Source organism: Heliangelus exortis, chromosome 3 (genome assembly GCF_036169615.1).
Source record: "Heliangelus exortis chromosome 3, bHelExo1.hap1, whole genome shotgun sequence".
Lineage (NCBI taxonomy): Eukaryota > Metazoa > Chordata > Aves > Apodiformes > Trochilidae > Heliangelus > Heliangelus exortis.
Window position 1 is genome coordinate 30129302 of NC_092424.1, and position 22307 is coordinate 30151608.

A 22307-nucleotide genomic window follows, 5' to 3' on the forward strand; every position below is an offset into this window, starting at 1 on the left:
AATTGCATGGCTGTAAAATAGCACATGCTGGCCATAGCACATACTAGGAAACTGCCCCCAAAATAAATGTTTTCATGTTTTCACTTGTAGTCTAGCAATTTACACCTCACTTTTTCATGTATCTGATTAATATTTTTCACTGATACTTTTACATATAGCTATCTTCTTACGCTTTGGAAAGGGACTATACTTCTGCTATACCTGCTCTCCACTTGCAGGTGCTCACTGAAGGACGGAACACCAGGGAGGTGAAAATGGATGCTAACTGTATTTCCACTGTTTCCCAAAAATATGGACTGGTTTGCTACAGAGACAGCAGCACAGGACAAGTGGAGTGGATATTTTATACTTTATGCTGATTCTTTGAACGCTGCCCCACAAAACTCTGCATTATTCTCAGACTTCTCCACAGAGGTTTCACTATTTCCCTAGTAGGAGTTCATTTCAAGAACAGACTTTGAAATCTGTGGAAGTCTTGAGCAGTTGTCGCTACATGATTTTGAAATATTCCAGAGAGATTGGAGGTAGTACTCAATAGGAAAATCCACTGTATTCTTTCCCTTGCTCTTGTTATGCAAATAAGGCAGGAAAAGGGCCTGCCAAAGTAACATTAATGTAATATAGGGTTCTGTTCGGCTTTCTGCAACTAGCTTTATCTAATATGAGGAGTGATGTCCCCCACTCACACACAGATTAGAACTGGCCTTTCTGGTGAGGCAAGATGAAAGTTAACTACAGTATGTGTAAAACAAGCTTGATAGATTTCTAGTGAGGAGATGAGAAAACACTACTTTGAAATACAACTTTATTTTTTTAATCACTATGCAATCTACAAAATGTTATTACAAGATTATCAGCATGATCTGTTTATGCTTATACTGACCAAAGACACAAATAACATTATGTTTTCCATCAAGAATTACAGCTAGGAAATCTAACTGCAGCAGTTAGTTACTGTGTTTAGTCAACAAAAAGACAAATAAATGTAAAATAGAGGTGTGGGCATAAATACTGCGCCTAAGAAGTTTGTCAAGTAAAATAAATGCAATGGAAAGCAACATGTGAAACCATGTTTTCAGATGTAAAATACTTTTGGACAATTAATATGGAATCAGGGGGTAAAGAGCAAGCATAAAGACGACAGTGGCTTGGCCTCCTGTTCAATGGAATACAACATCATCCTCATTTCTTGAGAGCTGCTACGCAGGGGCAGCCAGACCCATTGTCCCCAATCACTGCAGACAGCTTTGAAACTCAAAAACACATTTTCCTCTTTTGTGCTTTTTTTCTGGTTGGAATAAGCAAGCATTGCAGGTTGCTTACTTACTAACATCAAGAATCTTCTACGGTGTTGGTTTTTGGGGTTTTTGGGGTTTTTCTGCCCATTACCACTATTCCTTTTTTTTTTTTTTTTTTTCCTCTCCTTTATGCTTAGCCACTTTGATGCAGATCCCATTTTGTCAGTTAAAAAGACTTCCATTGACTTCAATGGGTGTTTGAATCCAAAATTACATCAAGTACCATTTACCTACAGTAATACAATTAGTATGAGAAAGATGAACACAAAGAAAACAGCAGTAACGAAGTTTTGAAACTTTGTCAGTTTCAAAAAATACAACACTTTGTAAATAAGGCAAACACACTACAAAAATAGCTGTTCTCATTGATTTCCTGTTAAAATATAAAATATCCCTCCTTTGTGAAGGAAACACAGACACTATCTAAATACTGCCCTGTATTAAATGTTAGTGAAGTATCAGCATCTTAAGTGACCCAATCAGCTGGAAGCATTTCAGGGCACCAGCTGTGGGTACGCAGAGGTGATGGTTTCTTGCATGATGCAGATGCCAACTCATGGGTTATTTAAAGCTCACAGTCCTGCTAGCTGGACACTGAGCATCACAACAGCTTATAGCAAATGGTCCTCAGCTCCATTCCCCTCCACAATTACAGTTAGAATACTTACAGCCCTCATTTCTAAAGAATCAGAGCCAGTATGTTTCCTCACTATCACCTGCTGTAGCCTTCAGAGAAAACAGAATATTTGCTCAGCAGGTTGTACTCAAAGGACACCAGAGATTGCAGAAGAAATATCAGAAAGGGAAAACCAGGGTGTTTCTGATTTACCACACTGCAACAGACTAATGTGATGGGGAAAAAATAGTCAGACAACCTACGCTTTCTTTAATTCTTCAGTCTATTTTTAAATATTCTGAGACCAATGAATATATACATCAGATTAAGACTGAACAGCCTTAGGCTGCACTAACTGTCAGGTCTAGTAACTTCCTGTCTGTATGGCAATATTTCTGTGGAATTAATTCCCTGTGATACTGATCCAATTCCAACTAAAGTTAATGGCAAGTCTTGCAGGCCTCAGATGGAAATCCAAGAGTCTGCAACATAGATAAAGCTGTAGCTTGACCTTTTTAAGTTAACGAGTTCAATAAGGCTGAATGATCATTTGCACCATACCACATATAACACAGATTCACTGGCAGGAAAGAAGACTTGTAATGTGGCTGTTCATCACTTAGGCCATTCCAAACAGTATCCTGTATCTTGAGGGGTCAGGATAAAACACTTTTAACACTACATGGGCTTCTCGAACACATCCTGAGATACAGCAGATGCCTTAGAGTAGAAAAGCAGCCTTTGCTTCTGCAGGACCTGTACCACCACCAGATACCAAATGCCCAGGACAAAAGAATACCAGAACAGCCTGGCTATCCCTCCTTCTTAACAGAAAAGCAGGAGTCAGTCAGGCAAGGCAGGCTTTGGACAATAACCACTGCTAACAGATTTACTGAATTCATGTCAATCAGAACAAGTCAGCCTTAGACACAGGTTACTGCAAGTATCTGCAACACATTTCACTTCCTCTACCTTACCAAGTGAAGAAGTTAATAGATACCATAGCTCTAACTATGGACTTCAGCAAAATGCAGAGCTCTGCCATGATGCTGGGTATAAATATTTTGCCACAGCGTACACTGCACCCCTTGGTTCAGCTGAAGTACATAAACCAAAATTAAATATGAATAAAATAAACCAAACATGGCTTCTTCAAGTCAAAACATCAATGGAGGATGCAACAGCTAAGACATCCTTGGATCACTGCTGTGCTCAAATGCTTCCTTAGATTTATAATAATATAATCCACTAATAAAAAGCAATATATAGAGAAGCCAAAATGCCGTAATAGTCTTGTTGGGGCTCTGGCAATGCTATACCCATAAAAAAACCTGCCCTCAGGACTTATTATAGAATCTATTACCCATTTCATTCTCAGCTTCCAAATGGGAGGAAAAGTTTATTGTGATGAAGTAGGTTCATTTTATGGCCTTCTGTTTCCTCAGAATGGTGATTTTCTCAGTGCATGTCCCCTATATTTCTACTTCCGGGGAATAACATTTATCTGTATTTTTACACAATGTTCATATAAACACTTACAAGCTGTGACAGAATATAAAGTGAGGCAGTGCATTACTATATTTTCCTTCTCCACTAATTTCAGTTTGAATTAAGGATAATTTTAGGAAAACCGCAGGAAAAAAAATAACTAAGTATCAGAAGCATTTTTTAAATTTATCAGATTCTTTCAGACCTGGAATTACAGCCTGCAGAAAATTACAGAGGGGATAATGGCTGAGGGAAAGCATTAAAACCTTCCCCTAAATGCCAATAATTTCTTCAAAACACTGCTAACACATTAATAGAGAGCTAGTAGCTCAAGCTACTAAGAAGTGTCACTGCTTCGCTTCTCTTGCAATAGCTCATTCCTGCATTGTTTCTCCACAGAAAATGCCCTCAGAGCCAATAGCATAAAAATATCTCCCTTTGTATGAATTGAAAGACCATCTTAAAAGTTATTCAAAGCAACAGCTCCTGCAGTTTCCAAACTAACATCTGGAACTTGCATCCTGAAGGAGACACAGAGCAAATGGTAGCAACAAGCCATTTCTTCAGTTTCTGGGGAAAACACTCCACTGATGCAAACTCTCAAAGCTTCATTAAATGAAATGGGCCTGGACTGATTCATGCTTGCTGACAATCTGCCCTTTATCTCACTTGCTGCAGTACTGAAAAAGATTTGTCTAATGCTGGCACAGAAATTTCAGTCACATTTGCCATATGTTTTTTTGCTGAAGAGATTACTGTCAGTGAACCTATAAAGTGTTGGGGAGGGAACAGGAAGTTTACTTGAACACAGGCCAGTCAAATAAGTACTGATCTGCAGAATCAAACCTAAAGGCACTAAAAAAGTTTACCCTAAAGTAGGTCACTGCTGTTCTTCTAAAAATAGAATTTCTTACGTAGATTGATTCCTACTAATACCCTATGAGAATGCCTCCTGTTCTCTTTTACTGCATTAAGCAGTTGCCAGCCTTATCTGGATCTTCTCCATCAAGTCTAATCCACTTCTTTTCAATTTCAACCTGTAGTCAGAAAACAAAACAAAAAACAGAACAGGTAGAATTAACAAATAATTGGGCACTGACAGTGTGAAATGCAGCAACAATACAAATTGAAGCCTTGACACAGAATCAAAACATTTAAAGACCAAACAGATTTCAAAACCACTACTCCCGAAAACAGCTCAGCTGAAGAAAAACAATGATGCCTTTGCAGTTCTATTTTTCAGAACCATCTTTCATCAGAAAAGGAATTATTTTTTAATGATTCTTTTGCTCAAAGCCACTTCCACAAGTGTACGCAAGTTATGGCAAAAATACAAAGCAAATCTGCTTTGCAAATACAGTATGGGGAGTGGGGAGGAAGAAGATGAAAACACTGAAAGAATAGCCCTAAAAATACCTGGCAATTGTAAAAAGCTTTCTGAACTACGTGTTTCTGGGGCTGCAGATCACTCTCTATGCCCAATGACTTGACTTCTGTTCCTGAGGCACAGGTATCATGAACGACGAACTGGACAGTAGCAAATGGGTACCAATCAGATGGGATTTCCTGGTCTGATCCAAGTTCCAGTTTGTAAGAGAGGCTGTGTGGATGGTCTGAACCTTGGAAAACCAAAAGAAAAAAGAAAAAAAACCACCATCAGTTAATTATATTTCCTTTGTTTACAGGGCAAGGTTAACTTGCTACCAAGAGAGCACAGCACTATCTTTTATTACTGCATTGCAGTTATTATAAGATTATTCTAACTATAATATTTTACCACCTGGGAAAAAGGCAGCCCCTTACTCACCGTTTCTCTGGTTCTACACACTTTTCACAATCACTGAATTGTTAATTTTACAAATTAATTTGCAAAAGATCTACCAGATCCTCTCAGCTTCTGATTAAGAGAAGAGTATTACACACTTTGGGACTGGTTGCTAAATTTAGATTATTAGGGAAGAATATCAGTTTTCATTTAAAAATGCATTTCTAAATCTAGTAGGAAAATAAAAATTGGAAGACCCCACTGGAGCCAAGGCAGAGATGCTTCCCTGTGTCCAACAACCACTCTTTCCAGACCTTTCTGCTGCAGGAATTTTACTGTGTCTATTTCAAGTACTACAGCTATCTTGTGTAATATCCTTTATTACTGCACATCTATGGCAGGAAGATAATGATGCAGCTCAAACAACATATATCTCAGCTGCTAGGATAAGGGCTACCCACACTCCATTTCTGGATTGGTTTGTTATGGGAAAAGAACATACCCCATTTCTTCCAAACAAAAGTATTACTGAAATAACTGGCATGTTGTAAAGCAGTCATGAAAGACTCCCGTACAGTGCAGCATACTCTAAATAACCTCAATACAACCTTAACAACTAGAAACCACTTGCTTAAGTATTTCTTTCTTCTGTGTGGCAATGCTAAAGGAAAGCATTTGTCCTTCTAGCACACAGGAATATCAGGGGAAAATCCTGCTTTACAAAGAAACACAGGTCTGCAGGCTCACTAAGTGCAGGAAAGCAGTATGATACATGATATATATATAATATGTGGCTTGTGATGTAATACCATAATATAATATAATATAATAAAACTAATCCTTTATATTGCAGTCTCCTCTCCAAATTCTTCAGGGCAAAAAGCTGTAATTGCGTTCTTTTCCTCCTCTCCAGAATTTTAAAAATCACCATAGGCAACTAACTTCCATTAGGCTGCAGACAGAAAAAAAAGCAGAAAAAGGATTGGCCATATTTTGTCAAAGACAAGCCTGGCAGTGTATATTTAGCTTTCATCCATTATACTGAACAGCACCTCAAAGTTCAAGCAAAAATGTCCCATTCTTTATGCACCCACTTTCTCTGCTGGCATAAATAAATTTTGTACTGAAATGAAGGAAATACTGAGGATGGAGTTGACATACACTGAGCTTTATCCATCCCATGGGAAAAATGTATATACCCATAACCCTCCACATCCACAGGCTCACAGGCATTTCATAAGAGAAAAACAAAAGAAACAAGCTAGGTCTCCATTGCTCCTGGAAGCCTTGGGTTGGGTCCATCCTCTGGTCTGTGCTGCAGGTTTTCTCTGCAACCTGCCTCACAGCCTGCCTGAGAAACGTCTGACTTTAGGAGACAATTTACATTTAAGCAGTCCGATGGGCAGACTTGTGTCAAACACACTTCTCTGACTTCACAGGAAAAGCCTAGTACATTAAAAAGTCCTCCAGATTTTATTCCAAGATGAGCACAGTCAGGGGTCTCCAAAAACCAATGCTTAAAGAGCACAAAAGTCATGCTTGTCTTAATCAGACTCACTAAAACATTTCACAGCTTATTGTTTTTTACTAATTAATAACTAATAATAATTATTATTAATACTAATATAATAATTAGTAATTACTTCCCTTTTCCTTGCTGTTACACTCAGCAGTAGAGTTAAAACTTGACTGTCTGGAATACAAGATGAGGGAAGGAATGAAGATGAAGAGGAGAAAGGAAATGTCCTTTGGATTATCACTACACTTAAGACAAGGTGGGGTCTCCTACTCTTTTTGTTACTCCTTTTTTCCATGTTTAAAATGGAACAACAACAATCAGCAGCTTAAAAAGCTGTTTGCTGACTGCAAGTGTTCTCTCTGTTTGTTTGACCCCATAGGCATGCAGACAGAAACACTGCAGCATTTACAGCCACTGCTTTGGACAAGGGGAATGTCACTGGACAAGTGCATTCCTTCACCATCTGGACTTTCCAAGTGACTGATTAACAAGCCACCCTTGCAGGCTTGCTTCCAGCAGTACATTACATTCAATCCTTATCCCAAATACTGCCTTTTCACATAGCTACTTGTAACGTTCAGCAAAAATATGAACTGGGTTTCTGACAAAAATGTTGTAAGCACAGCAACCAGAGTCCTGCACCATGGAAGAGTATTAGCCACAGGCCACTAAATCTACCAGAAGTCTTTAAATAAATGTGTATTGTGATGGAGAGCCAGCAACCATTCCCCAAATGGGACTAGCTGTTTCTGTCTACAAAAACACAACTCTCATACATGCTCATAAGGAACTGGTTACAGAAATTGTAGGAAGAGGTAACACAACTTGCACACTTACATGCAAAGGTAGATCCATGATAGTGAATGGTAGGGATCACTGCAACAAAATATGTGCTGGTCCTGGTCTGGGGAAGGAAGCTCCCCTGAATACATTGACTACAATAGCATCTCTAAGGTGAGTAAGGAGAAGGGGGTGCCCAGAAATGGCCATCACCAAGACTTGAAGAAAGAATGAAACCTAACCAAGCAGGAGAGGACAGAGATCAGATGGAAAACCCTTTTTGAAAACCTCAAAAACCCTCAATGAAGACTTTGCAACCTACCTGCCTCTCCAGTAAAGCATAATGCTTTACAACCCACAAACAGTTAAAAAATTACAACCACCACCCAAATCATTCTGTGAAATCATGGCCCATGAGGAAAAGCAGCAGTAACATCACCACCTTTTTATGGAAAAGACTACCACTTACTTCATTTGCACATGATTCAGGGTCAGAGTCAAGAGTCACCAGGAAGCTATATGGCAAGGCTGCCTACTGGGGTGGAGCAGGACATAAGGACTGCAATTTGTGTTAAATCAGTGCTACCAGCTTGTGCAAAACACCAGTCACACCTCAAAACACACTACAGGGCACTAAAGCACCAAGATACTCAGCATGCAAACACATAAAGGTCTTAAGCAAAGATGTGTAATTCCAGGGGCACACAGCATGTGGCGAAAGTCTCAGGATGCATACAATACACAGAGACAGGTACAACTATACCACTGGGCACTTTATTACTGAAATAGAGGAGGGAACACAGTCAGAAACAAGTATTACAACCACCTGCCAGATCTTTGAGAAGGAAGTTGGAGGAGATGTCAATTTGACATGTACAGTGACAGGCAGATCTCTACAGCTCTGCAACAACCCTTGGGGTTGTTCAGTCTGGAGAAGAGGAGGCTCAGGGGAGACCTCATCACTCTCTACAACTCCCTGAAAGGAGGGTGTAGCCAGGGGGGGGTCGGTCTCTTCTCCCCGGCAGCTATAAGTAGGACAAGAGGGCATGGACTTAAGCTCTGCCAGGGGAGGTTTAGGTGAGATATTGGAAAGAAATCCTTTACAGAAAGGGTGATCAGGCATTGGAATGGGCTGCCCAGGGAGGTGGTGGATTCCCACCATTCCTGGAGGTTTTTAAGAAGAGACTGATGTGGCACTCAGTGCCATGGCAGTAGTGGATCAGATACTTGAGACATCAGAGACTTGATCTCAGATACTTTCCAACCCTGATGATTCTGTGATTCTGTGACATGGGACAGCTCCACAATCTGCTGATGGTCCAACCCCATTTCTCCTGCACTCATACTCTTTTGGTTCATGGTTCCTCTTCAAGACTTCCTGGACACAGTGGAACAAGCTCCCTGTTGGGATGGGCCTCTCCACACCCTTGAATCTGCCATCATTCCCACAACAGTTGTGGTGACAGCAACACTAGTGGGTGAAGGGGACCAGAAGCAACACTTCATTCCACAGCCAAACTGTGAGATGTCACCCCCTCTGTCATACCACAGCCTTCCCAAGGTGTGATCCTCGTGGCTCCCAGGATCTGCTCCACTCTCTCGTGGTGGTGCCTGGCAACACACATACTTGACTTGGTCTTTGAGCTGTTTGCTGGGCTGGGATGCACAGACTGGACAATGTCAGACACAAGTGAAGGGTTCTTCATTGCAGAAGTTGCAATATTAAGATGGCACATCATGCCCTGGCCAGGAAACTGGCACACTGTACCTCTGAGGCTGACCAAGGATCTGAGGTGAAAGGGTTTGTCCAAGAGCAGTAGCACCTTGTCTGGAGTCCGGAGGAAAAGGGTGTTAATCTGAAGGCTTTTAGAGATCAAATACAGCATCTTCCTGTTGTGGGAGAGAGGGTAGTGGAGAAACAAGTAGCAACGGGAAGCGTCTGGAAAATTATTTTGTCTTCTGAGAAAGGGAAGCCAGAAATAACCACTGCTTGGATTTTTTCTGGAAAGGTATGGTAAATGTTGTATGGCAGATATCCACTTGAGCCCAGGCATAAATGGGCCATGTGTTTTGGCCTGCTGCTAAAGGTTCCTGGCATTAGACATGGCAATGTTGTGGCTCAGAACCATACAACACTTGAAAAAAATCTGAGCTTATATTCCAGCTAACCCACACCCACGACGTGGTCTTGGTGTTGAAGATCTGATGAGTTCTGGGGTCCTTTCTTTCTCCCAGGTGGTAACCTGCAAAGACAGAGCTTATAGCTTTGGGATCTGGGTAAGAATAATGCCCTGGGTCCTCTGGAGCAGCCTCCACCAGACCCTTTTTTGCTTACTCCCAAAACACAGGTTTACCCCCAGCACATCTGCCTGATGTACCAACATCAATGTCAGAAGGAGCAACTCACCACTTGCAGAGAAGTTCCTCTGTCCACTCCTGGGCACTGACAGAATCATGAAGCAACTTCCCGTTGGCTGTCAGACAATGGAAGTGTTCATCCAACACTTTGGAAGACAATGAGCATTGCCTTAGTTTTCACCAGCCCTGGACAGTCCTTGACATCTCTGCAGTGTGAAACAATTGTTTCCCAGGCCTTGTATTACACTGGATTTGGAAGAGAGAATGCATGTACAAGATCCTTTTGCAAAAAAATGCTGAATAAACAAGATGTCAGCCAGAAGAGAGAAACAGTAGTGTGGTGTGGGAAGACATGGAGAATGAGACAGGCATGTTCTGAGTCTGTGCTGTTGCACAGTAACACGACACAGTAAGAAAATGACATATTCAGATGTGAGCCCAGCTGTCAAAAATGTGGCCCATCAGGCGTCATGGAGACATGACAATCTGGCCTGATGGAACTGAATCCCTCCTGGAAGGCAACCAGGTAATTCTGGGAGATAACTGAGCTTCTACTAGCTAATATAGGAGACAGAAGCCCTGGGGTTAAGGTATCTATGCAACTTGTTATGACTTTGTGAATTCAGAGACCTAAGCTTTTTCTGGTTTACATCTGAAAATTTGGCTCTTGTCTCCTAAAAATGTTCCAAGTTCTTGCTCTCTTTCTCTGAAAAATAACATCCAAAAAAGACAAAAAAGTAAAACTATGAAACTGGATTCAAACTATCATTCAACATTCATATAGCACTTCACAAACAATAATCTAATTTTGCTGTGTTTTCTCACACTATTTATCCCTTATTCACCTGCATGAGTAGCATGCAAGCAAACTTGATCTAAGAAAGGCTCATGAGGCCAGGAAACTTATGCCAAAAAAGTGTGCTAGTTATTTTAGTTAAGCAGTTAAGCAGTAATCTATCTGTGCCAAAATAGGTCCAGTTCTGAAAGTCTTACTTTCAACATGAAAAAATCAGCAATCTCTAAGAATGGATTTACCCCTGCAGCTATGTTTAAATGGGAGTATTTACCCTACCTTCTGGGAGAAATGCATAGGAAATAGGGGAGTGGGTACCACCACCAACAGGCAGCTTGCAGTCGTGCTGATGCCAGAAGGAGGTGGCTGGGCAGAGATGAAGCCCACCTGACAAAGTGATGGCTTGGAGTTTCCACCTGGGCAGTTTAGAAAACAAAAAAAGAGGCAGCTGAAGGTTGCTGGGGAAATGTAGATTTGCAGAAATTTCATTGGATCAACCCTTCAAAGTCTACTTTTTTTTTTTTTTTTTTTTTAAATCTGGGATATCTTGCCACTCTCACAGACTTCACTCGCTCAGCATTCTTCCAAGGAACCACCAAGCAGGACCCAGTGGATAATAACATATTTTGAGGTCTATAAATAGTCACAACATAACTCTCTTTGTTTAAAAAGCCTTGGACAAAGGCTTTTTGAATGCAAAAGCCTTGGCATATTTTTCTCCGTGGGGTAAATGTATTATGAAAGTTTACATATTTCTATTAGTTTGACTGCCTGCAGATTTTTGGCATACCTTGGGACAACTCTATTTTTAAACTCTTAACTATGTACAGAAAATCTGATAGGTTTAAATTTGGCCAGGCAGTATTTCTACCAAACTGTTTTTAGAAGTGCATGAACATTTCAGGGATACAAATGATTTTTCATATGTCAGCCAGAGGACTTATTCAAATGACAAAAGCTTAAGCTCCTGGTAAAAAATAATGTAAAGCTGTAAAATGCCACAAAAAATGCTTCTTACTTTTAGATAACATAAATCTGAAGTTAATTGTGCACATCAAATCTTCAAGGTGAACAAACTGCAGGGAATTAAAGATTTTGGAAGATTTATAATCTTTAAAATTGCCTGACTAAAATGCTAACTTAATTTTGCAGAAGTAAACATACATTAAATAGAAAAGACTATTAAAATCTACCCAAACACTCAGTCCTGTTAAGCACTGGGAAAACAAATGGGTCACAGCAGCACAGTGCAAGTCCCTGAAGCCCAGAGTGCATGACACACATATTTACAGATGTTACAATCACAGAATTATTTATGTTGGAAAAGACCTTTAAGATCACAAAGTCCAACAATTAATCTAGCATTGGATTACACAAACATTTAGGTTGGAAAAGATCTTGAAGATCATCAGGTCCAACCATTAACCCAGCACTTCCAAGTACAACACTAAACCATGTCCCTAAGCACAACATCTACAGATTTTTAAAATATCTCCAATGGTGACTGCACCACTTCTGTGGACAGCCTGTTTCAGTGACCTGAAAACCCTTTCAGGGATGAATTTTTTCCTGATATCCAATCCTGGCACACATGACACAACTGGAGAAGAGACCCACACCCACACTCACAACAACCTTCTTTCAAGTAGTTGTAGAGACCCTTTTTTTCTTCAGTCAAGAAGTCAGAATCTCAGTTCCCTCAGCTGCTCTTTGTAAGACTTGTTCTCCAGACCCTTCACCAACTTTGCTGCCCTCCTCTGGACTCACTCCAGTACTCCCATGTCCTTCTTGTAGTAATGGGTCCAGAACTGAACACTGTTTGAGGGGATCTCGATTTTGAAGATCTGAAGAATATTCTTCTGCTCGCTCATTCTCCCGTGTCTACCCACCAACATCTCTGCCTGCCCTGTCCATTTTCCAGTCACTTCAACCCTTCCCATACTCCCTTACTGCCTACCTTATCTTCTCTCTCTGTGTTGCCTCTCTGCCCTATCCATTAATTCTGGCTTAGCTCCCTGCCTTGTGTCAGTCTGGCAGCTGATGCTGCATCTCCCGCTGCCCATCACTTGGCATCCTCTCCCAGCAAGACACCCAGCTAACAAGCAGCAAGCAAAAGGGAGGGCTCAGCCAATTCAGGAGGAACCATATGGCATTAGCCATAGGTCCAAGCTGACCACAGATTTTTTTCCAAAGCAAAAAAAAGGGGAATAACAGAGCATTCACACAATGTCATTTCTGAATCTGACCACAGCAGTGTTTGTGCTGCTCCACCCACAGTGTGCCATCAATAGAAACTGGAAAGCAAAACTGCTCAAGGGTTGAGAGACCTCAATGCCTAAGCAAGGCCCAATCTGTGCACAAAAGGGGACAGTATTTCCAAGCACCATCATTAGTAAAAATACCAGCCCTAGGCTGCCAGTAGCCATGCAATAATTCATACTTTTACAGCTGCCACAAAAGCATGCTGATAGGGGATGCTTTTAAATGCTGTTTTAATACCAAAAGCAATCCATTCCAAATACAGGCTCAGGATAATATACTCTTTCTTTTCTCCTGCCTCAATATTTCTGTCAATCTCTTACCTCTATCACTGAAATATCAATCAGAATTCATGTATCAAATACAAAAAGTCACAATTATCTAAACAGCAGATCAGATTAAATATAATTTACAATCAGTTAAAAATTAGGAAAATATATCCTCAGGGGTCTTTTTTGCCTTTGCTCTTTTTTCTAATAGTTTTGAATGAGGACCCTCACCTATGCAGGTGTAAGCAGATAAGTCAACTTAGTACCAGCATACCTGAAGTCAGGACTGAAGAAGATTAAATTTTTCTGGGCTTTTTAAAGAGGGAAGTAGTTCAGACAGTTAGGATACTACAAGGCTAGCCCAGCCCATTTATTACCACTTACCTCCTTCTTAAAAGTACAGATTTTACGGATATTTTAGGCAAATTAGTTTAAAAGATCGCCTTATCTTACACAGATCCCTGCAGTCTCAGATATACATAATGCACAGCCAGGGGAAGGATCAAGTGCCTTTACAGAACTTGAAGCAGAACAATAGATTTGTCAAGAATTTTATGTCTTTAAAAAAGTACAATATAGGGCTACTAACCTTCTAACATACTGAGAACTAGAATTTCAAAACTGTATATTTCCAAAAAAAATCTTATTTTCATCAAATTAAGGAAAATAACTGTTTTATTTAGTCAGACATGAGCAACTCCCATATGCATGACTATAAAACTTAGCTGGTTTTACTGCTGACAGTTTTTAGTGAGGTACCACCACAAAGGAAGAATAAACTGGGAGGCACTTTTTCTCAGTGCAGTTTCGGCTGTGAACGTACAATCTCAATGCACACACCGAAACAGGAGACACCAACAGCCTTTGCAAAAGCACACTCACCTTGCTACAGCAAGTTTGACTGGAACACCATGTAGCTATGTATCCTGCCTACCAATTCTTAACTTACACTAGAAAGCCAATATGCAAAAGTTACACCACTGCCTTTTCTACTAACTGCATGATACCGGGTGAGCAAAGCATTTTACCTACCAGTGTTTGCTTCCCACCCTACCACTTGCTTGGTTGGTATACATGAAGCATATACCCTTCCCTCTTATTACAGATCTGAGGTTTACTCAGAATTATGAGATCCACTTCCATGACACCACAGCCTTACAACTACTAACAATAATACATCCACTTCCAACAAATAACTTAGGAAAATGTGCTTTAAAAACAGATAAATAAGGCTGTATTAACTTTTTCCCAAAAGGTAAAATTCCACAGATAAAAATCCAAGCTACCAAAGTCGATGGAGTTACACAAGCATTAAATCAGTGAAAATGTGCACCCAAGCCCATCATTTCATAGTGCAAATTATTTACTTGAGTTTTTATCTGGAAGCCTGTCTATCTTCCACACAACAGCCCTGTAAGCACTCTCGTATTTTGCCGTTCCAACCGAGACTTGTATTATGGGATCAGATTCAACCTCATGTAAAGAGCCAAGGCAGGCTCTCCTGTTCATTTTTGCTTTTAGGGACTTCTGCCTCTGGAGGTTCATGGTCCAAAGTGCTTTGACCCACTGCGTGGGAACGGGAAAGTGTATCATAATATTTTCACAGTATTTCACAGACAGCAAACGGGCTGGGACCAGAGCAGTTGAAGACATGTTTATAAATGCCTGAAGTTCAACGTATGCCCCCTGAACTACTACTGCAGCCTTCAAAGAAAAGGGAAGGTCTTGCCCATGATACTGTGTCCTGAAACGCATCAGTTCCAGCCTATAGGCATCTGGGGGTGTAAACTTAATAATTCGTAATTGTTCAAATTCCTGCACGTTGACACAGTTGTGGAAATGGCACTCGAGAATATCGATCCATTTTTTCTCCTCCTCCTTCTCAAAGTAACGCTCATCCCTCCTCTGGAGCTCCAGGTCATTCAAGGTGAGAAAGCAGTCAGCACTTCCATTCACAAAACACAAGCAGTAAATGTGTGTGATGACAGCACTTTCTACCAGTTTTCCTTCTTCCTTAGTGACCTTCCCCCAAAAGTTATCCACTATTTCCAGAGTAATTTCTTGCTCTTCATAATTCCTCTTTTGCCTAGAAACAGTAGGAAGCTTCATAAGCTCTTCCTCAACTGTCACGAGGAAATCAGTGAAGTCATTGTAATCTGTGGTGCCCAGCTTTAACATCTGCTCAACCTCTGGCTCATGGATCACTTCAACTTTCGGATGATACCTCCTTTTCTCTGTGTAAGACACGCATTCAATCTTCACGGTATGAATTTTTCCTGAGACATTATAGCTCTCTAATTTGGGTTCAGACAGCTTGCAGTGTGGCTGCAGCTGGAATTCCTTGAAAGGTTTCTCCAGGCCCTTTTCATAATACATCTGCAGCACACCTCCAGCTAGGACACTAAGGTAAATAGGGCCCCATTGCCGAGATGACATCATGTTCTTTTTTTCAGGAATCCTCAGCATGAACGGCCACCCATCTGCTTTCTGGCTCTTGAAGAGGCCGCGTGGGACAGCAGAGGAGACTTTGTGCCACGAGTGAGCACTGGAGACGGGTGGGCTTCCCGCAGCATTGCAGCCATCAGCTTGCAGGTGTTCAAGCCTCTCACAGATGTAGCTGTAGGAGCCCTGGTTAAGGCTTTTCTGATCATGGCAAGTCTCTTTGTCTTTAGGATGACAGATGCTCCTGTTGAGAACTTTGTCCTTCCTATATGTGCTAACATTAGCTGGTGATGTGCTGAGGGAGCATCCTTCTGTCCAAAAGGGACTGGAAAAAACACAGTCACTCTGGAAGTATGGGAAGCGCCCCAGTGCCGATGACAGCTCTCCTAACTCTTCACAGCTTCCTGGTGGATTAGGGCTTCCTTCATCTCCTGATTTGGAGACTGCAACCTTAACCAGATGGTCATTAGGTGAGGTGTTCAAAGAAAGGCTGCTGGGTTTCTGAGCAGTCAGGGATGGGCAAATCCCATGTGATGGAAGAAGGTTAATGTTAGATGGCCATTCAGGGATGGGACAAAGGATGTGAATCCCAGGCTTCGGGATGCACGGACTTACTGGGTAGTCTCTGGTAGGTGTAGTAAGTGGAGAGTTACTGGGGGGTCCAGGACTCAGGTAGAAGTCAACTACAGGAGAGGAGAGCGGAGTGCTACCTGTAGAAGATGACCTACTTGAAGACTCATGCACACTAGAGAGATTGAGTTTAAGGCCATTTGCTTTACAACTACTCTGATTATCAACTGATTTCTGAGGTGACTGGAAGAGTGGCTCATCATCAAAGGTGACCCAATTTGCTGGATTTGTGGAACACATCTTGTAGGAGAAACTTGAGGCACTTTCACATGTATCACCCACAAAACATCTACAAAGAAACAACAGACATGAGCAGAAATAAATTCTCTTGAAAGACAAAATGAAGAAACCCAACCCTTTTAACATTCAAACAATGAAAATTTTAAAATGTGCATGCAGTTCACAAATCCAGTGCACTTTTTGTTTTACCTATACAATCTGAGACAGCCATCTAGAAAGAGACAAACTGCCCATTAATCCCCACTGTTTTCCTGGACTGGGGATCTAAGGGAGATCTAAGCTTTATGGGCTGCTCAGAGCATCTGATGCATGCAGCCTCCAGATGAGAGAAAGCAGTAAGTCCCATGGCCATGCAGGATGGCTTGCATAATACTTCACACGATACAGCTCATGTGTAGCTTGTGATATGGGCAGAGATTTTCCTCATGTGAAGGCCCCTGCTTCAAATGAGGTTTCCCCTCCTTCCCCCTACTGAAGAAAACACTGTTTTACTGAGAGCCGCGCAGCTGTTTCCAAAAAAAAAAAAAAAAAAAAATAATTAGGAGGGTGCAAGGGGATTACTTTCTTTTGGCTGAAAAGCTGCAGCATCCCAGTGCAGATGGCAAAGGTACAATACAACAGCCATCAGCACAAAACCAGCCCTACAAGACAGCACGTGCAATGAGTGGCCACATCCTGAGGTCTCTCCAAGGCAGACATTCTCCTCCTCCAATGGCCACAGGTGACATGGCAACTGCATGAACATCCCCAGGCGAGAGGCAGTGAGAAGTGTGTTGCAGCCACCAGAACTGACCTGCAACTCATCACCTGCTCCATGCTGCTATCTGAGATGCCTCCTGCCAGGAGCAACATGCACAGATTAGTCCCAGATGTTCTCCAGACCTTGGCAGGAATTGCTTCATTTCAGTTCCTTCAACCCTGATTTACGCTCTTAAGAGACTGCACATGTTAGAGATGGGGGAAAGCAGCAGACTTATAAACAAGAAAGTTAGCCCTGAAGATGAGTGGTGCATCCCTGAAAGGGAGACTGCAAGCATCTACCTGAGATAAAACACTGATGAAACAAAAGTAAAGTTCTTTACACCAATTAATAAACTACACTTCATGAAAGTACCTTTAGTAAAGGGCTAAGCTAGATGTCCTCAGAGCAGGACTGCACTCAGTAAAGAATTAATCTTGCCTTGGTGGTTTTAAATCATACACAGAAATGTAAATGCTCACTGTATCCTTATGCAGGGTATGTTGTCCACAGTTTTTCCCACCACTGCTCCTGACTGATGAAGTAGTCAGCAATAAATTGCTAATGACTGAGGAGTAATCAGGTACAATAAAGCACCACATGGCACGTATAAGCATCATTCATTTGATAAAAATTTATTCTTGTTATGAACTCATGTTTGCCTGAAAGCACAAGGAAGGCTGAGTTCATACAGAGAAAACTACCTGTATGTATGGTACTCTGTTAATTAAGGTTAGATAACGAGACTGTTTATTAATTAATAATCACTGTTATAACAGTGAGACTGTTTATTAATTGCACAGCACTAGAGTATATAATCATGTCACCCCAAAAGCCACTCTTTATCTGGGTTTAGAGAACAGTTAATTTCTAGAGATGCCAAAGTTCAGTCAAGTGAAATCTTATGCTACAAATCATCATTTTTAACATGTCCCCATTATTTCTTGGCCAGTTTATAGCCATTAAGAAAGCACCATAAACCATGGCTCTGCTCTGCAGCAGAGCAAACAACAGCTTGCATTGGAGGAGGACTCTGGTCCTTCGTTATTTTTTGAACTCTCAACCCTTTTTTCAGTAAAAATATTTGCACTGTGCTAGTTATTTTATAAGGACCCTCCCCTCCACTTACAGACAGACAGAAAGGAACAAACAACTTATAAATTACTGCCACACCACACTAAAACTTATAAATTACTGCCACAGGACACATTACTGCCAAGCAGCACACTACCAGTGTGTGGTATACTACACAACTTCACCCACACAATCATTTCATCAAAACACTGTAGCAATGGAAAGAAAAATCACAGCTATTTGGTCTCTAACTTGGTCATAATTTTTTCCTCCTGTTCCACACCCTTCTCCTCCTTTCCCTCTGGTTGCTGGCACTACTCTTTCAGCAGTATATAATGAATATTTCTAGATTGGGAGTTGGGAGATTTTATTTCTACATTGAGAGGCTGCCATTAGAAACTCCTTGGGAGTTTACAAGAAATAAGCAACTGCCAAGGAGAGAGAAAACCAGGCTGAGAAGGGGGAGAGGAAGCCCTCCTCTCCAGAGAGGTGCTGGGGTGGTGCAAGGGGATGGGTGAAGCTCAGCAAAAATGACAGCGAATGCAGCAGCCTCACACAGCACCTCTGCCCCCTGGTATGGGGCAAACCACAGAACACTGAGATGCATCAGTGAAGGGAGAAAACACAAAATGGGAATGTAAGTAAATGCCAGTGTTGTTTACAGTAAAGAAGACTTTCTGAAACCTGCTTGTCTTCCTCATCAGCCATGAGGTTATTCAGTGTCCTTTATTATTTCCAGATGTTGATTTATTTTCCCCCAATATCTGCTGCTATTCCCTTTTTAAAATGTGATCTTACAGATTACACAGCAGGTTTTTTTTTTCTGGTTACAAACCCAAAAGATGTTTGAAATACACCTGCCAAATATTTAACTTCAGTCCATAAATTAAGCTCTCATCTGCAGGTATACAACCCTTCACATAACCATCAGCGACCGCAGATTTCACCTTTCGTTACTTTCTCAGAAATATGTTTTGCAAAAAAAAAAAATAAAAAAAATTATACTGATGTTAAAAACATACATGAAAAAAGTAAGCGTAGAAACATTTAGCAGTTACCCTGCTATTGCTCACTGATCCCCATAACCCACTACTAGGAATGGAGGGGAAAATCCAAATGGATTTTTAAAGCTGTTTTTATAATGTCAGGCTAATAAAAGGAAATGCAACGTCTCATGTGTCATGGGCAGGATCATTCATGCAGTATTTAAAAGGAAAAAACATTTATAGCCTTATGCTACTTCATGTAGCTTTCTCTGATGCTTTTCCATTTGCACAGCACCATAAATTAATCTTTTCTCCCAAGTTCTTTTTTGTTCTAAAAAGCGTTCCAAATTCCTTCTGAAGAATGAAGATATTCTTCCTCCAAATGGCAGTAAACTCAGGCTTTAGGGGAGATGTGTTTTGACTCCCAAAAGCTCCCATGGGACCCACGAAAACGTAACCCAAATGCTTTGGGAAAGAAAAACGAGACAAGATGCTATTGGCATCTATTACTACATATGTTATGCAGCCCATAACATTTAAATTACAAACACGTGTGGTATCTCATTCAGATATGTGACAGGAAATACCCTTTTTAGAAAACGGAAACTGCAAACAAAATAGTTGGCTGAAATAAATGCATAATAAATACATAAATATTCCAGTGAACCCAAAAACTGCAACTCAATTTATCCTCTTCTGCCTGAACACAATCTTTCTGTTTATCAGATTAACTCAGTCCTTCTGCATTTAATGAATGGTATTTCTGGCTTAATTTCTTCATTTTAATACTTCAAGGATGTGAGGAAGAGAAATCCTACCCTATTATTGAGAGATTGTATAGACAGTAGCTTTTACTGGGTCCTTCGTTGATTTGAAAATCCCGGATCAAACCTGCAGCAAAAACACAGCTCAACTTTTGTGCCATGCTGTGGAATACTGTTAGCTCACCCTACAGTCAAACAACTTCCTGTTCACTCCAAGGTGCCATTCAAGCTATTGACTTCAGTACTTTTAATCCAGGTATGGCTTGGTCCTCTGCCAGCTGAGAGTGCTGGCTCATCCTCCACCAATGTCCCCCAGTATCCTGATGGAGTTGCCTTGCATCACCTCCTACACAGCAGGGACAAAGCAGCATCTGAATCAGTACAGTCCATGAGTGAACCTCCTGAGCACCTCACTCCCTGGATCTTCCCTGACATTTGGCAGCAGCTAAAACCCTTGAGCACATCCCTCTGGATTTCACATAATCATAGAACGGTTCGGGTTGGAAGGTATCTTTTTAAGCTCATCTACTTCCAAGCCCCCTTCCACAGACAGGAACACCTCCCACTAGTCCAAGTTGCTCAAAGCCTCATCCAACCTGCCCTTGAAGGCTTCCAGGAATGGGACTCCACAGCTTCTGTGGGCAACTTGTTCCAGTGTCTCACCACCCTCACAGTATAGAGCTTCTTCCACTGTCAAAACTAAATCTACTCTTTCACTTTAAGACTGTTTTCCTTCATCCTATCACTACATGCCCTTGTAAAAAGTCCCTTCCCAGCTTTCCTGTAGCCTCTTCAGATACTGGAAGGCTGCTATGAGGTCTCCCTGGAACCTTTTCTTATCCAGGCTGAACAACCCCAAGCTCTCAGCCTGGGGTTCACAGGAGATGGGCTCCAGCCATTGGATCATCTTTATGGCCCTCCCCTGGACTCACTCCAACACTTCTATGTCTTTCTTTAAATACTGGAGGAGGATGGGGCCATCCAAAGGGACACTGCAGGAAAACACCCCCCTTCTGCAAAGCATAGGGCAAGTAAACGAGATATTTAATAGACAGTGCTACATTCCAAAATACACAGAAAAGCATAGTTTTACAAATATGCTCCTTACTGCCTCTAGGTCCGGATGCCACTGTGGCTTCAAACTATTAAACTATACATCCTCTAAATAAAATTCCCTTGTAACACCCAAATAAAATCCACAATGGGGTCTTACTGGGCAAATAGCAACCTTGCAGATCGCTTCAAGGTCAAAAAACCCATATTTACCTACATGAAGTCTATCAAAATCGTTAAGTAAAGCCTTCAAAATAAGCTGATCCCTTCATATGAGCTACTCCATTTGTGGACAATGTGTAGTCATCATAGTATTTCTACTCTTCCAGAAAAACTGTGGATCCCACACACAACTATCCATCAATTATATTTCCAAGAACAACATCATCTGTTGTACACAGGCTACGGAGAAATTTAATGCAAAACTCTGCATACTGTGCACACTGTGCTGAAGCTGTCCCGTAACTTTATCAGTTACTATTTCTTGTACAAATATGTAGACAGTTCTTCAAGCATTTTGCCATGAAGTTTAATAGTCTCACAAGAAAGTACAAATCCTTTGCAGTTTAAGCAACAAAGCACATATGGTATATAAAAACCCTAAGCATTTGTAAGCCCTTGAGATATCCAAGTAAAATATGACAGATTTATTTCTGTGTATTTATTTCAGCCATATTCTTTGTATCCCTGTTTTATTACTTAACTATGTAAAAAACCTTGAAGAATACCTTCTATACAAATTAGTGCTTGATATATGCTCATTTGCCTCAAATTTCTTTTCGAGCCTACATATGGCTACACTTTTATTTAAGTCTGCTCCAGGTCTCCTAGAAGAAAAAAAAAAGTTCTCCAAGCTGCACCACTGAAATAAACATAAGCAAAAGGCACAACTGACAGGAAGTAGGAATGTTTAGGCTTTTGCTTTAATTTGGGATATATACATGGATGAAGTCTCCCAGTGCATTATTCATTTCATTACTTTTGGAAAATAACTGGTGGTGTAACAGTCAAAAATATACACTGACTTCAAAGTGTAATGTGAACTTGTATTTACATTGCTTGCTCTCTGGGGCAGAGGCACAGCTGGGAGAAGTTTGGAGCTCGCAGCTAATCTGTTTAATTTGGAATTCTTTACTCTTGGCCCTGAGGGCTGGAGGAATTCAAGATTTCAGCTCTTGACAGCATGCACATCCCCAGACCACAGTCAGGCGTAACTCATGCGTATGCCTCTTGC

At 41.1% G+C, this 22307-nt stretch overlaps 1 protein-coding gene across 7 annotated transcripts in view; it reads right to left on the reverse strand.

Moving 5' to 3' along the window:
* Positions 1–787: 787 nt before the first annotated feature.
* The window catches only part of STON1 (stonin 1), a 28282-nt gene continuing 6762 nt past the window's right edge, over positions 788–22307 (reverse strand). For 3 of the 7 annotated variants that reach the window (XR_011725087.1, XR_011725083.1, XR_011725085.1), the window contains exons 2-5: positions 14513–16506; positions 10897–11033; positions 4819–5021; positions 3994–4439 (exon numbers count right to left, since the gene is read on the reverse strand). Coding sequence is in view for 2 of the 7 variants with exons in the window: in XM_071739824.1 (XP_071595925.1) it covers positions 4365–4439; positions 4819–5021; positions 14513–16457 (2223 nt within the window). In the remaining 5 variants the exon portion in view is untranslated. Of the gene's footprint in view, positions 2727–2877; positions 4440–4818; positions 5022–10896; positions 11034–14512; positions 16507–16646; positions 16772–22307 lie in introns of those variants that run through there. The other 4 variants (XM_071739824.1, XM_071739822.1, XR_011725086.1 and 1 more) reach the window with 3 other exon arrangements.